The sequence below is a fragment of the Pinus tabuliformis genome, chromosome X (genome assembly GCF_031772625.1).
Source record: "Pinus tabuliformis cultivar Carrire ecotype Pingquan chromosome X, CPIR1, whole genome shotgun sequence".
Taxonomy (NCBI): domain Eukaryota; kingdom Viridiplantae; phylum Streptophyta; class Pinopsida; order Pinales; family Pinaceae; genus Pinus; species Pinus tabuliformis.
The window spans coordinates 562,603,990-562,620,575 of record NC_142308.1 but is presented as its reverse complement, the minus strand read 5'-3'; the positions used below and the strand labels follow the sequence as shown (position 1 = coordinate 562,620,575).

At 40.3% G+C, this 16,586-nt stretch overlaps 1 protein-coding gene across 4 annotated transcripts in view; it reads left to right on the top strand.

Annotated features, from left to right (window-relative positions):
* The window catches only part of ARP4 (actin-related protein 4), a 317,083-nt gene that overhangs the window by 170,660 nt on the left and 129,837 nt on the right, over positions 1 to 16,586 (top strand). For all 4 annotated transcript variants that reach the window (XR_016264320.1, XM_089447839.1, XM_089447838.1 and 1 more), the window contains exons 11-12: positions 4,983 to 5,060; positions 5,163 to 5,216. Coding sequence is in view for 3 of the 4 variants with exons in the window: in XM_089447839.1 (XP_089303965.1) it covers positions 4,983 to 5,060; positions 5,163 to 5,216 (132 nt within the window). In the remaining variant the exon portion in view is untranslated. The remainder of the gene's footprint in view (positions 1 to 4,982; positions 5,061 to 5,162; positions 5,217 to 16,586) is intronic.

Sequence of the window (16,586 nt, the reverse complement as noted above, 5' to 3'; positions counted from 1 at the left end):
GAAAGGTTGGCTATGGGCTTCATTTATGAGGCTATGGATCAAGCAAAGGAGCAAATAAAGACGGTATACAAGGATAGAGTGGCAAAGTATGGGCCCATTTGGGCAATCATTGATGAAAGTTGGAACAATCAACTCCATCGCCCTATACATGCAGCTGGGTATTTTTTGAACCCACGGTATCATTATAAAGCTAAGGATTCAGGAGCTTTGAGGGGGGAGGTCAGAGATGGACTGATTGATTGCATTGATCGCATGATCCCATTGGAGTCTAATCAGCTGGAGATACACCGACAGGCCAATATCTTCAGCAATGCAGCAGGTACCTTTGGGAAGAACCTAGCAAAGATTGCAAGAGAAGCAGATGAGCCAGGTAAACAAAAATTTCAATTTTCAAAAGCTTAATAGTTTTACTTTTTTTTTTAAAGTTTGTTAAATCGTTTATAATTTGAAGGTTAGATATAATTTGTAATTTTGTTGAGCTAACTCATTACACTTCTATGTTTTTTGCAGCACAATGGTGGGAGGCCTTTGGTGGCCATTGTCCTGAATCGCAAAGGTTTGCAATTCATATTTTGAGTCAAACTTGCAGTGCATCTGGGTGTGAGCGCAATTGGTCTGTCTTTGAGAGGATTCACACAAAGAAGAGAAACCGTTTGGATAAAAAACGGTTAAATGATCTAGTTTATGTCCAATATAACCTTCGGCTCAGACGAAACCATTTGCTGAACAAAAGACCTGATTCAGATCCCATTGTGTTGGAAGACATTGATCCAACATCAGATTGGGTAGTGGAGAGTCGTCCAGCAGAGTTTGATCCTGATGAGGATCTTGATGTAGATTTAGATATGGAGACATCAGTTGAACTTGAATATGTTGTTCAACTTCAGCCTGTTCAGTTGAATGCAGATCCCAATCCACCAGCCTCAGTCTCACAGCCAGCAAGGACTCCAGTTGTAGGTGCTTCCTCTGCTCAGCCACGATAGAAGCGCAACCGCATATCTACTCTATCTCAGCTTGCATCTGCTGCAGTTGCACAGCCTGCTAGTGGTACCACTTCTACAGTTGCAGTTGGAGATGATGATGATGAGGAGGAGCCATGGGGCCCCCTGTCTGACTCTGATGATGATGATCCAGAGATTGATCGACATGATCTTGGCTCCTCTGACAGTAGCTACTAGCCAGTAGTACTGTAGTACTAGTACTGGAGTCTGGTCACCGTCACAGTTTACTTTTGTTGTAGAGGCCATTTCTAGCCTCCTTGGTTATGTGTTTTTTGTTTTGAGTCTTTGATCATGTATGACAGTTGACTATGTATTGCCATTGGGTACCATTTTGATATAATGGATTGGTTCATGAGCCTAGTTTGATCATATGTTGTCTTCCATCTATATTATAATGCTGTGTGTTTGGAAACATGAATGAAAATCTTTAAAATTATGTTTAAAATCTTTAAAATTATGTTTTTTATAAAATAAATAAATATTTAATGTATTTTTTACAACGACCAAGTCATTGAAATCGTGCCGGCCGAGTCATTACCATTTCGAAGTCGGAGTCGGAGTCGATCCTCGGCCGAGTCGGAGTCAGAGTCGGAGTTTTAAAACTATGCTTTAAACTGTTAATGAGATAGTTGTCTCATAAATTCTAACAAAGAAGATTCCCCTGAAGTTTTTGAGGCATAAGATAAGATAATTTTATTAATGTCCATAATTTATTAACCAACCATATTTAGGTCCACACTTTAGAATTGCCTAAAAGTGATAGACAACAGGAACTCCAGTGATGATAATAGGAAGTTTAAGGTCAACAACAAAGTGAGATCAAAGCTAAATTAGTTCATGAGATGATGCTTATAAATTATTTTCTAGTAGTTAAATGGATAAGAAGAATTTGTAGGGCAACATTTGCAATTGATATGTCCACGGAAGAACATTCATATGGCAAATAATCCTCCACCTATGCATCTTTTGGTCCTGAGTAGTGGTTCACTTCCTTTTGCATACTGAGCTACTTATGTCTAGTTCATGTTAGGGTTTACTATTGTGGCTTGTACTCTCTGGTTCCATTGTCCTATGGTGGTTGCTTCTAGAAATTATCTTGTTGCATCTATACATAATGGAACAAACCCTTATGTTTCAGGCAAAGCTATAAAGCTAAGTTGCCAGAAACGGCTACCCTAACCCGCAAAACGACGTTTTCCCATTTCAGATACAGATCTGGGTATGAATCGCTAGAAAAACGCCGGAAAAACGTTTTTATTCCGTTTTTTTCCCTGGATACGGGCCGTTTTTTTTCAACCGGCGTTTTTGTAAAAAATACCTGCCGTTTTAAAAAAATTAAAACGTTTTGTGTAATGTTGAAACGTATTTAAAAAAAATTAAAACGTATGCCAATTTCGTGATACGTTTTGTCTGGAAAAAAAACATTTTACTGGATTGGCTGCATTTGCCAGCTGGGAACAGCACAACTAACTGGGATTTTTTTAACTTTAAACTTACGCAAACCTAAAGGCTAAAACAAGTCATTTCATTTGCCATTTGCCGCCATTTCATTTGCTGTTTGCCATTTGCCATTTGCCGCCATTTCATTTGCTGTTTGCCATTTGCCATTTGCCGCCGTTTGCCATTTGCCACCATTTGCCATTTGCTATATAGAATTATTCAGTACTTTGGGGCTAATAAATAAAAAGTATCATAGTCTGAGTTGAGAAATACTCCAAGCTTTTCTTCCTGATGGTCTGTAAGATGTAACTGTTTAGGTGAATTTTCTTGAAACAGGGGCTTAAGACAATTCAAGTCATCAAATTAATGTGCATGTAAACTATTATTTGTTTAAACTTTACTTGCTAACTATGTTGTCCCAGATGAATGTAGTACTCAGTTTCCATGCTTTTCTATGCAGTTATTTGGTTGTCCTGGAAACCAGATTGGAAGCCTTACAAATACTTTTCTTTCCACTCCTTTGCTATACTTCTGTCATCTGACCATGCTCATAAAGTTTTACAGTTTTACTACTTTTCAAAGACTGTACAGTGTAGAGTGTCCACTTCTACAGGGACTGATTTAAAATTTTAAAGTATATAGAGATATAATATGTATCTTTAAAACATAGAGAAAGCAGTTTGGTTATCTCCTGCTTTGTTTGATGTGATATCCCCCCTTGCTTGTATAACTATAGCCTTATTTCTCATCCACTGTCACCCATTTGTTCACTGTCTTATGCCACAAATTTATTACAGACCTTAATTATCAAAAGAAGCCATAGTAACAACCCTAAACATTCTCTAAATTAGTCACATAACAGTGAACACTCATTTTATAATTGTGAAGTATTTGGCTATCATTTGATACAAGTTTTGGTGACTAATCTTTACTGTTAGTAGTCTGATACAAAAATTGCAGAGGTCTGATGTAGGCTACAGCAGTCTAGCTTCTTGTTTGCAGTGGCGTCTCTTTTAATGTGTTACTTTAGCATCAAGCTATATATTTGCTTCTCTTCCTTGCATTTAGTGTTGAATTATGAGCAATCTCGTGGGCTGACCTCGTCATATTTTTGATTGACACATGAGCTCTAGAAGGTCTGATATAAAATTGCAGCATGCTGATATAATTAGTGCTTTGAGTTTGAAGTTTGCTTTTGGCATAAAATTTGCTTGACTAATCTTGTGGGATGACTGATAAGTAGTTACAGTGTGCTTATCTTGTCTTTTTAAGTTTTTTGAAGTCTGATATATGATTATAATTTATATCATGATTCATATATCATATAAGTTTACAGAACTCTGATTTTCATTTCACTCTATCATCATAGAAATAGAATCATAGATGATATTGATTATGTAATATGTATTTACTCTTTTTGGTCTTTAAAGTTTATATCTAATCTAGATTCTGAAATATGAAATTTTTATTTTTAATATATATATATATATATATATATATATATATATATATATATTTTATTTATTTATTATGTGCCGTTTCCTGCATCCAGATTTTTTGAAAATTTGCCGTATCCATTTCAAACCCCGTATCCGTTTCCGTGCAACTTAGCTATAAAGATGTCTCGGATATTCTTGTAAATCATTTTAAGTTTAAATATAAAATGTTTTGTTTTATGAATCATAATCTGTTTGTCTCACTCCATTGATGCCATCTAATGGCTTCCATATTGCTATATATATATATTAATGTCTCAAAAATACCACAAAGGTAGGTCAATGGGACTAAAAAGGGTACATCCTGTTTAAATACACTGCAGAAATGCGAAAGAACTCCTAGATCAATGCTGAAATATGTGTTTGGAATCCTTGTGGGTTATGCACTTAATAAGCTTAAATGTTAACTGCTGTTCCCTTAGTAAGTTAATGTTTAATAGTTGCTGGTGTGTTGCAAGACTACTGGTTATAGTTTTTCTGATATCTTGTTATCCTCATTTGTGTAGCTTGTGGAATTTCCTTTGGTTTTAATAACAGCTCCCTTATGTGGGTAGTGCCTAGTCGACAATCTCGTTGGCAGTTTGTCTTATGCAATTAGTGTACCAAGTATTGGGGAGCTTAAGCTTGTTCTCATTTCTTGCAAGTGTGTAACTGAGTTTCTCTTAAAAGAATTTAACTGAAGCTTCCATTGCTTTCAGTTGTTTCTTTTTTCTTTGCAAGGAAATCCTTGTGGTGAAACCCAAGGGATGCTTCCCCACGTTCGTGGATAGCATCCCTAGTAAACCTGTCGGCATAAATTAACGTGCTTAACCTTAGGGATTCGAACTGGGCATCTGTTAGCAAGGAGTTAGACAAATGCCCAACAACATCGGTTACAACTGGTTGAGCTAGGCCCTTGGGCTTTTAGTAGTTTATTTTTTATATTGACAAATTGCATATTAATCATAGTTGTTGCTATGAGTCTCAGGCTCGAATTTTTTAACCAGGAATTGTTTAATATTCAATATTTTCTAACTTGCACTCATTTACTTTTGCTTTTTGGCAGGCTGTGGTGTCTTCTCCCATTGGCGGGGAGGTTTTAACTGACTGCCTTATGAGGTTTTTGGAGAGTAAAGGGATTTTGGTAACCTATCTTTCAGTTCATCTGTTTGTCTTAACCATTTTCCTATCCGTTTATAATTATCATTTCTTTGATTTCTAATTAGTCACTTCCTGTACATTGCAGGTCAAGCCTCGATATTCATTCAAGAGAAAGGAGGCTCGACCGGGAGAATTTCAAGTTAGTATGTCATCCCTGTTTCCTTGTTCGTTGAAATGGTCTTTCACTGAGAGTATTGCATTACTCTAGTCTAAATTTTTCTGTTGATGATTTAGTTCTCTCTTTACCGAATAGTCTTAAAAGCCTTGTATTCTATATTGCTGGGCTAAAAATGTTCTTCTTTCTTGATGTACTATTTTTGTTTTTCTTCTTCCTATGTGGATAATTAAACATTCCTTCTTTGTTATTGTTGGGAAAGTTGTTGCTCCCTTACAATATATCTACTGGTATAATATTAGTCTATTTCTCAACTGGACTAGAGAACTTACACAAGAAACTCGAGTACCATGCTTAAAAATTAAAAATACCATGTGAAGGGACTGCTCATCTGATTAATACTAATTTTGGGATGTTCTGAAACTTTTGCCAGTAACTCATATCAAAGTTCTCTGTGTTATTGATGTTAACAAGTTTCATTTGGCAGACTGGTACAGTCAACTTCTAATTTGAGAGAAATGTGGTGTTGTTAGTTGCATCTTATTCTTGCTTTTTTTTTTATGATTTTTTTAGAAAAAAATACAATCAATATTTACTGTTCTGTTATTAAAGTTGAGGATTTCAAGGTATATGTTACGGCGGTGACAAGGGGAAAAGTTTGTTTGGGTAAAAGGCTAGACACTTACACATGCCGTTATATGGACATATTTCACATGTGCTTGGTTGAAAATTATCATTTATATTTTTCTTGGCTCTATAATAGTTATAATCAAGGCTGCTTGGATGCGGCAGCGGGAGCGACATTTTTCAGAAGCTTTCGGGTCGGGACCGTTTTTTATATAATATATATATTTTATATATTTTGATGCATTTATGTCAACAAAAGCATGTAGAATGATGAAAAAGTTATAAAAAACATAAAAACATGGATTAAACCATATAATATCAATCATCTAGTAGTTATAATCTTCATAAACCATAGGTCCACAAGTTACAACATCTCGATTCTCATCAACCTTAAAGTTTCAAAGTCTCAAAATTCAATATATAACATTTGTCATCACTAAAGTTGTACTTGTAACCACTACAAAACTATAACAAAGAATATCAATCATGGAATGAAACGTTTCAGGAAGTATCTTATTCATAATTCATTACCAATGAGCTATAATTGCCAACTTCAAACTTTGTACTTAAATTGTTATATATTGTTTACAAAAAATACCGTAATAAATATGAAAGAGTCAATAGTCATAAAAAGTACTAGAAACTAGAAAAGACAAGTAAGTCTACTATGTACTAAAATTTCTTCTTGCCACGAGAAACTATTTCTTTTCTTGTGATCTATGAACAATGAGAGTCTCCTCTCGCATAGTCTAATGACCATGTCCAAAACTAGAAGGCAAATTACCTCCACGTAATGCTACAGATGGAGGTGGCGGCAAAGCTGGTGCAACTTGAGTACTTCCAGTAGATGGGGGTGACATTACTATTGATGCTGTTGCTGCTACTCCATCCTCATTTTCCAAAAGTTCTGCTTCCAATTGTTTTAAATGTAAGGCTAAATTCTCCAAATTATCTTCCTCTAGGTGGTTGTCCCAAGTGATATATGCTTTATAAAATTGAGCTTGCTCACAATAATGTGTCAACAACCTCAAGTTGTAGTGTACATAAACCAAGCTTTCTACCTAGTTGTCATTGAGGCATTATCTTTGACATTGTGGATGCAACCATAGGTGCTCCAACACCTCTTTGCAGAGGAAGTATTCACCACCTGTGAAAGCACTTTAACTACCAAGTTTGCCAAATGTCTCCTGGAGCCATACATGTTTCACCACTCAATAGGATCCAATCTATCTTTATCATAGATTGCATGCAAAGAACCAAACATCCCAGTTTTATTGAAGTACTTGGTTAATTCTCCACGCAATCTAGCACACTCCTCCTTGTTAGGGATCATCTTGTCTAATTTTAGCATATACCCATTTTGTACCTCTAGATCTGAATGGGGTTTTCTCCTAACCTCACCCCTAGGTGCAGGTTTGGCCAACTAAGATGGAGAGTAGTATTTTGGTGTAAGGACATAAGGCGTGGAGTGGAACATTAATATTATCCCACCTTTTGACCACATGTTTGTGAATATGATCATACAATATGGCATCTTTTAGCTGAACAATATTTTTGATATGCCCTAACATGCTATCCATCTTCTCATACACCTCCCCAATCATTGACACATTTGCATTTGCAAAACGAATCATGTTATAAATTGGCTTGGTGAATTGCAAAACATACTTCACACTTGCCCAAAACTGACCACCAAGAACCATGTCCGCCTCTTGAAAATCTTCCCTGTCAGATGTGGTTGTAGTCCTGTTCTTTTATACCTGCCATAATTCATTTGATACCATGCCAATGCCTCCCTTACTTTCAAAAGGAGCATGAAGGTGAGGTAATAGCTAGCAAATCTAGTGTTTGCAATCTTCATAGCTCTAACCTTGAGTGATTGCAGAGAAGGCCATGGGCATTGTTATGATTGGTAATAAATCATATAATGTACTTTGTTTTTTTGTACAATGAACCAATCCTTTTGTGTTCAAGTTTGTTTGTCTTAATAATGTCACGCATCCAAAGGTTCATTGTGTGAACCAAACACCAAAACCAAAATATGTTGGGGTATCTATCCTCAATGATTACTCCTGTTGCCTTACAATTAGAAGGATTATCAGTCATAACTTAGATGGCATTGTATGGCCCGACAATTTTAGTTGTTTGAATTAACGGTTCTGCAATGTTGATGTTGGACTTGAACTTATTTGAGTAGTCATGAGATGAAAGGTAGATTGCGCTAGTAGAAATCACACCAAGAACGCTTATCAATGGCTTGCCTTTTACATTTGTCCAACCATCATATACAATAGATACCTCATATTCACTCCAAGCATTTGTGAATTTACCCAAAGCATTTTTTTATTTTGGCTTTTTTCCTGATCAAGTCCCACTGTTCTAGCTTTGCCATACCGAGGGCTCTTAAACCCATCAAGGGCATCATTGATGGTGACAACCAGTTCATACCAATAATGTGGGCAAAGAACATTGAATAGTATGCCACATGCAAAGAGAAACCGCTTTTTTTTTTTTGCCTCCACATCATCCCTACAACTTTTGATCAAGGAGTTACGATATCGTTCTACGCATTAAAGGGATGTATGTTCTTGTTGCTGTAAATCCACTACCATGGGTGGATGTTGATGAAGTTCTTGCTCTATGTGCACTACTGGTATCATGTTCACCCTTTGATCTTTTCGATTTGTATTGTGCTTCCTCCTCTTCCCTTATATATTTGGCTCTTTGTTGTGTTAGCACATTTGCATAGGTTCTGTTTCCTATTTTCTTATTTCCATCCCATGGCCTTTTCCCACATAGATGCTTTCTGGCACGGGTATATGAACCTGTGTAAGTAGATTTGCAATTGGGCCATATAAATTTATTGGTTCCACCCCCTTGCCCTCCTCCAAGCCTTGTAACATATTTCCACTAGGGTGTTCGGTCTACCCTATTTTTCTTTCCATCATCTTCATTCCCATTATCCTCCTCTTTCTCTTGGTACTTCTCTTTTCCAGGGTATCCTAATCCACCACTACCCACTTTTTCATCGTCTTCAACACTTCCTCTTCTATTTCCCAATATCATCATCATAGCAAAAAATAGAACCAACAAGATAAGGCTAAGCCATATACCCATGTAATGTTCTTAGTTGATGTGCAAAGCGAACAACAAATTCAACAACATAAAATTTCAAACTTTAGAGCACACCCATAAATAGACTGAAAGTGAGAAGCAACTAAGCCATTTTATTATGAATTTGGAGCAATAATACAATAATGTGGGAGGAGTGCACTTGGGATTGTTGCAAAGGCAAGCATAGGAAAGCCCAAATGATCAAAATACAAGCCCGGATGACAAAATCAACTATCTCAATGAAGCCCTACGTTGCCCTAGCTGTTGATTTGGGGTAGCATCGAATGTGCTTTAGCCATGAAAATTGGTGGAGAGGCTAAAGCACATGAGATATCCAAGACCCAAAAATGGTTTGGGTAGGTTATAACCAGTTTGGGAGATATTAAAATAATTAATATTTTTAATGGAGTTCCTAAGTCTAAACTTAGGAAAAATAAAATATTAAAGGGTATTAATATAAAACTGTGTTAGAAGGGTCAAAAAGTCATGGATCAAGCCAAATCTAATCTTAGCTGTTGATTAGAGATTTAATCTCGGCCGTTGATGGACCAACGAGAAAAGTATAAGAGGAGGTTTGAGCGTTGGTTGGAGTACACACCAAGAGAGATCAAGAATTCGATTTTCTGGGGTAGGGTTTGCTGAGGAAATCGAGTGAGTGATTTGAGTTGCAATTGAGGGGTAGTGAATACATAGCAGAGAGGCAAAGTTAGTACTAGGAGGATTAGTGCAGAGCCTGGAGAGGTTGACGCAGAGCCAGCTAGAGGCTACGCAGAGGTAGCGAGGTGTCATGCAGAGGTAGCGAGGTGCCATGCAGAGGCAGCCAGGAGTTGCGCGGAGCCAGAGAGGGCCAGCATGTGAGACATAGAGGGTTTAGGGGTTGACGCAGAGGCTCCAGAAGCTGATGCAGAGCCTAGAGAGGCTGGCCAAGAGGCAACATTGGGAGAACTTCGTGGACAGACTGAGAGTTGGAGAGCTGGATAGGGTGACACAGTCCCTATCAGAGCGACGCAGAGTAGCAAAAGGTGCATTGTTGCTATGGGATCGTTCATCCAGTGATTTAACTAGAATATCTCTCCGACTGAGAGGTACTACTTCCGAGGGTATTCTCTGTTGGGTGAGCCATTGCTGGCACCTAGGGTGTATTCTGAAACTGCATAATAATAAAACCCTTTGAATAGCTACACCGGTTTTCCCGCATTGGGTTTTTCCAGGGACATTAGTCCAAAAACAATGGTGTCACTTGTGTGCTTGTTTACTTGACGCACTTCAGTTATCTGAAGTGCATCAATTATATGCAAGCATGCATTAACTAACTGAACTTACTTAATTTAAACAAACTGTTTAAATCAATTATAACTGGACTTGACTCAGTTAACTGAGCCAACTAATTACAACTCAAATTAGAACTCATCCTTATCTCTTTAACTGATGGATAAATTCCTCAATTAATAGAGAAACTATTGCATGTCCTCACATAGACTTCATGTTTGATTTTTCACAACTAATTAACTCATGGAGAATTAATTAATTTATTTTCAAACAACTGTTAAGTTCAAATTCGAATTTTACTTCCTATTTTAGTCCAGGGACTGACTAAAAATAGGAATCCATCTTGAATTGCTAAAAATAGAATGCTATTTTTAGCACTTTCATTTTTCATTCCCTGTTGCCCAATCCAGCACTGGTACCCAAGCTGCTATTTTTAGTAGTGCTATTTTTAGCATTTCTTGTTGCCATTTTCAACACTCCCTCTCAACAAGAAATACATTCAACTTGAACCCGTTCCTGTACCTCTCGAATGTTTTGCATGCAACACTTCTACCAAGTGTGGTTGCTCCAGCAACTCTCGGAACAAAAAAAACTCCCAACTGACCTCTCTGTTGGGGTAGAAACATACTCTGATGCTGAAGCTCTACCTGCTACTGACAAGTGCTCCTTCTCTGACCTCTGAGCTGCTGCAACACTCCATGCATCTCGCACCGTTGCACACCTCTCTGTTCCATCCTGCACTGGTGCAACACTCCTGTGCCTCTCACATTGTTGCAGCCTGCTAGCTCTACACAGTCCTGGGACTCCTGCACTGTAGCTGTCTTTGCTGCTCCATCTGCATCTGTCTCTACCCCATTCAGTCAATCCTATTACTCCTCATTGGGGCTCCTGTAGCAAAGTCGAATCAAAGAGGTTTGGTACCTCAAGGATCCTGCCCCTCTTCCTTGGGACGATCACTCCACATCGCCCCACCTCCTACCTGGAGGTATGACTGCATGTGATTTCTCTACCCACCTGGCTAGAAATTTCCCCCTACTGGAGGTCTCTGCATGAGTGGATGCCTCCACTCTATCTCCTCTCGGCTTCCCTAGTTGTGGCTGCTCCACAACCTCCGGAAGCTGCTTCACCAATTGTGGCTCCTCCATAATTGTCTAAGACTTCTTCTGGCGCTGCATATTGAGAGGTAATTTAATCTCCCTCTCAACCCCCAAGTATCTAACTTTTGCCTTGCTCCTCAAGGCTTTGCATGCATCTTGTACCTCAAGTGCATACAGGTTCTTGGCTAGCACACCAATCTGTTTCATATTTCTCGCCGTCACGAAATTTTCTAGGAAAAGAGCTGATTTTAAATCAATGATTTCTCCCTCATCCGAACTCCGATTCAGCCTATTTTTCTTTTGAATTTGGGTATTAGGAATCCAGATCTGCTATTTGTTTCTGAAAATTTTGCACAAAAATTTTCATAACTGCTATCAAAACTCGCGGCCCAAAACTCAAAACTTCGAAATCTCCTCTAGTATATTGTTCTCTACTTTGATCACCTTTGCTTTGATACCATGTAGAAATTCTCTACAAATCAGCTAGCTCTGATACCATGTAGAAATTCCCACTGTAGATCAACAGATCAATATACTAAAATACAATACAAGATCTACTTCTACAACCAATTTAGTGAAATCTTAATCGAACATGAGCAACATCAATAAGAACACATATAACTGATATGGAGAAACCAATCACACATAACACAGAAGATATAACCAGAGGAAAGCCTCAGCCTAAAACCCCAACTCTGTATTATCATACAAGTGGAAATATAACCAGTATTACAAAAAGAATCAGCTCAAAAGCTATCCTGCTCTCTCTGCAATACCTCTGCTGCTCATAGACAGTCAAAGGCCTCTCTCAAACCTCTGGTTTTCCCTCCAAGCCTCCTATTTCTTTGCGCAATTTTGATTGGGGTCCAGTGCAGCCACTTGTGTGAATTGGCCTCTTCACACACTCATTAACCCCTGATCCAACTACGCAGTCCTGAAGGAGATAAATCCTCATCATGGATGAGCTTCTTTTATAGGAAAAATATTCATCGAACTGATAGTACACTGTCCCTTCTTTGATCTCAACTAGGTCTCTGTCTGAACTGAAATGCATGAGTTATTCATGAGAGAATCTTCAGTTATCTGAAGTGCAATAGTTATATGAAATCATGCATTAACTGACTGAACTTACTTAATTTAAACAAACTGTTTAAATAAATTATAACTGGACTTGACTCAGTTAATTGACCCAACTAATTACAACTCAAATTAGAACTCATCCTTATCTCTTTAACTAATGGATAAATTCCTCAATTAATAGAGAAACTATTGCATGTCCTCACATATACTTCATGTTTGATTTTTCACAACTAATTAACTCATGGAGAATTAATTAATTTATTTTCAAACAACTGTTAAGTTCAAATTCGAATTTTACTTCCTATTTTAGTCAAATTCGAATTTTACTTCCTATTTTAGTCCAGGGACTGACTAAAAATAGGAATCCATCCCGAACTGCTAAAAATAGAATGCTTTTTTTAGCACTTCCATTTTTCATTCCCTGTTTCCCAATCCAGCACTGGTACCCAAACTGCTATTTTTAGCACTTATATTTTTAGCATTTCTTGTTGCCATTCTCAACATCCTTGCCATGCACCGTTGGAAGCCACGTGATGAAATCCATGGAGATACTCTCCCATTTCCCCTCAGGAATGGGAAGAGGCTGCAACAACCCAGTTGGATGGGTCAACTCCCCCTTGTTCCTTTGGCATGCCTCACACTCCTACACATACATCAACATGTCCCCCTTAAGGTCCTTCCAGGTGAAGCGCTCTTTGACTACCATGTACGTCTTCTTGAATTCCTGATGCCCTGATATTGGGGAGCCATATGCTGCATGGAGTACCCTCTCCCTCAACTGTGAGCCCGATAGCAAAAATATGCGCCCCTTTTAATATATGATCTCAGCCATCACTCGGTAGTGCTCATTTGCATGTGTTCCCTCCAAGATCTCGCATGCTCGCTGATCTTTGGAGTACTCTACCAACAACTATGCCTTCCAGTCATGGCAAATGCTCATGAGTGAGAGGCTTGTGAGTCTCCTGGATAATGCATCGGCCACTACATTGTGCTTTCCCCGCATGTACTCAATATCAAAATCATAGGCCTGCACCTTGCTGACCCATCTCTGCTGTCTGCCATTGAGGCCCTGCCCCATGAAGTGGCGAAGACTATTATGATCTGTCTTCACCCGAAATCGGTTACCCACTAAGTATTGTCGGAATTTGGCCAACACATGCATGATGATCAACATCTTTTTGTTGCATATAGAATACAACCTCTTATGTGGTAGGAGCTTCCGACTCTTGAAATCAATGGGATGTCCATTCTGGGACAATACTGCCCCAATCCCATCTCCTGACGCATCACACTCCACTGTGAACGACCGAGTGAAATCCGGGAGTGCCAACGCCGGGAAACTACTCATCACCTCCTTGAGGTGATCAAAAGCTAATTGGGCTCCATCTTTCGATGCAAAAGCCCCCTTCTTGGTCAAATTTGTGAGGGGTGTCGCAAACTGCGAGAATCCCTTGACGAACTTCCGGTAATAAATGCAAATGCCCCAAAATCGCCTCAACGCTGTCACATCTCTAGGCACCGACCAATCCCGAATGGCTCGTATCTTCTCGTCATGCGCCTTCACCCCGTTTGTGCCAATGATGTGCCTTAAGTAGAGCATCTCCATCGGCCCAAACTCACACTTGGACAATTTGGTGTAAAATCATTGTTCCTCCAAAATACGCAACACCGCCTCTAGGTGTTACATGTGGTCCTCCTAGGTTTTGCTGTAGATCATGATGTCGTCGAAGAACACCAATACAAACCTCCTCAACTGCCCTCGGAACACATGGTTCATACACGACTAGAAGGTGGCGGGTGCGTTGGTCAACCTTAAGGGCATGACCAAAAACTCGAAATGCCCATTATGGGATCTGAAGGCCGTCTTAAGGATGTCCTGATTCGTCACCCTGATCTGGTGGTACCCTGAGCGCAAATCTATCTTAGAGAAGTACTTAGCTCCTCTAAGCTCATCCATCAACTCATCAATTCACGGGATGGGGTATCGGTTCTTCAAAGTCTTCTTGTTGAGCGCCCTGTAATCAATGCACATGCGCAAGGTTTCGTCCTTCTTCTTCACCAGCACCACTGAAGAAGCAAAGAGGATGGAACTGAACCTAATGTGGCCCAATGCCAACAACTCCCTGATGGCTCGCCTAATCTTGTCCTTATAGGCCTTGGGGTGCCTATAAGGGGTGGTGATAACTGCCTGCACACCAGGCTCCAACTCAATGGTGTATTCAAATCCCTTGTCTAGTGGCTTCCCGGTGGGATGTTCCCAAATACCACCCAGTATCTGTCTAAGATGCCCTGTATGTCCTGGTGTGGTGGTTGGGCCTGTCCCCGAGCGTCTGAAATCCTCAGCTCCACAACCCACGCTATGTCTTCGTGCCTCAAATCTGCCTCCATCCGATGTGCTGAAACTGCATTCCCCTAAGGACTCAGCTTGCCATCCGACCTGGTGAACTCCATCCCCAACTTCCTCCAATCGGTGGTGACCTAGCCAAGGGAGTATAGCCATTGGATACCCATCATTATATTGGCGTCTGACACGTCCACTACGAATAAATGGTCCATCATCGAGTAGTTCCCCATGGTCATTGTCAAAGCAGGAACATACCGAGTGCACTGCATAGTCCTGTCCCTCGACACCAGAACGGAAAACCCCTCAAACTTTTTTGTGGTAATGCCCCTCCTCTGGACCATCTGAGGATCAATGAAATTGTGGGTGGCCCCACTGTCTACTAGGATTGTGACACGTTGTCCCTACACTGTGCTTCTGATCCTCATGGTCAGAAATTTGGGGACCCCGCACAAGGAAGCAATGACTCCCCGAAATGGTGTAAAAGATGCTCCCCCATGTGGTGGTGGTGGTGGTGGTCCCCTCTCTACCTGACCTTCACTGTCTCCCCCACTATACTCCAGCTCAACATCATCCTCCTAATCACTATCCGAAAAGACCTCGATATAATAGGCCTTGCGCGCTGTGCATTGATGGCCTAGTGCCCATGGCTCCCGACAAGTAAAGCAAAGTTTCCTCCTCCTAAGGTCTCTCTGAGTCTCCTCATCTAGCTACCCACGTCCTTGGGCTGCTCTCTGTGGTGGTGGTCTAGTATCACTTCCCTTTTGAGGGTAGGGAGTACATGATGGAATAGGTGCCCGGATCTCAGGGATGGCTCCCTGTAGGTCTCTAGCACATGTCACAACCTCCTGTAGAGTAGAAGGCTTGCATAACTTCACCAGTCCACGCAGTGGCTTGAGCAACCTCTCTATGAACGTGTACACCCTCCTAGCATATGATAAATCTGGCACCATGACTGAAACCCTCAGAAACTCTGATATATATTGCTCTAGATGACTTGTCTGTCTGAGTTGGGTCAACTCCCTGAAGTGAGCCTCCGGATCTGTTTGGTCAAAACGCTCCACCACTCTCCTTGTGAAATCCTCATAGAAAGTCACGTTGGCATACCCCAGGGTGGGAAAGCCGTGAAACCACCAGTTGTGTGCCTCCCCCTCCAAGTGTAGGGTAGCCATTTTAATGGCTTCCACCTTTGTCATCCTATTGAGATGGAAATAAATATCCAACTTCTCCACCCAAGCTCGACCTGTGCAATTGGTAGTGCCATCATATGTGGGAAAGTACATCCTCCCAATAGTATGCTGCAACTCGGAGCTTTGCATGACCTGGCCTCCATAAATCTTGCCCTTCTCATTTTGTTTGAGCTGACAATAGTCTCTAAACGATAGGGTTGCCTTGAAATCTTCCCTTATGGATTGCCATTCCCTAAAATACTCCCCCCATGGGCATCTGGTCATCTGGTCCACCCTGCTCACTAGGTGCTGATGGTAGGAAAGAAGGTAGTGTGGTCCTACTTGAACCACCGGAGGCTGGTGGGTGAGAGTAGCTGGTGAAGGGTGGTCGAACTGTTGGGAGGCCCTAGAAGTCTCCCGAAATAGGAAATCCCAGTGGATGCTTTGGTCTTGGTTTTGCTGTTTGATCTCATCCAATGTCTCCTTCTGCCCCTTCACTAAATCACCAAGGGCCTTCAAGAGGCTATCAAAAGCCATCTCCTCCTTACTCCTGGGTTCCACTATGTCCTCTACTACCACAACCTTCCCACGCTCCTCAGTGTTCGGTGTAATCTCTAACTCTCTCTCCCGGCTTCGGTACCTTTGTCTTATATAGGTGATATTCTGCCTATCCTCCTCACTCATAGGAAAAGTATCC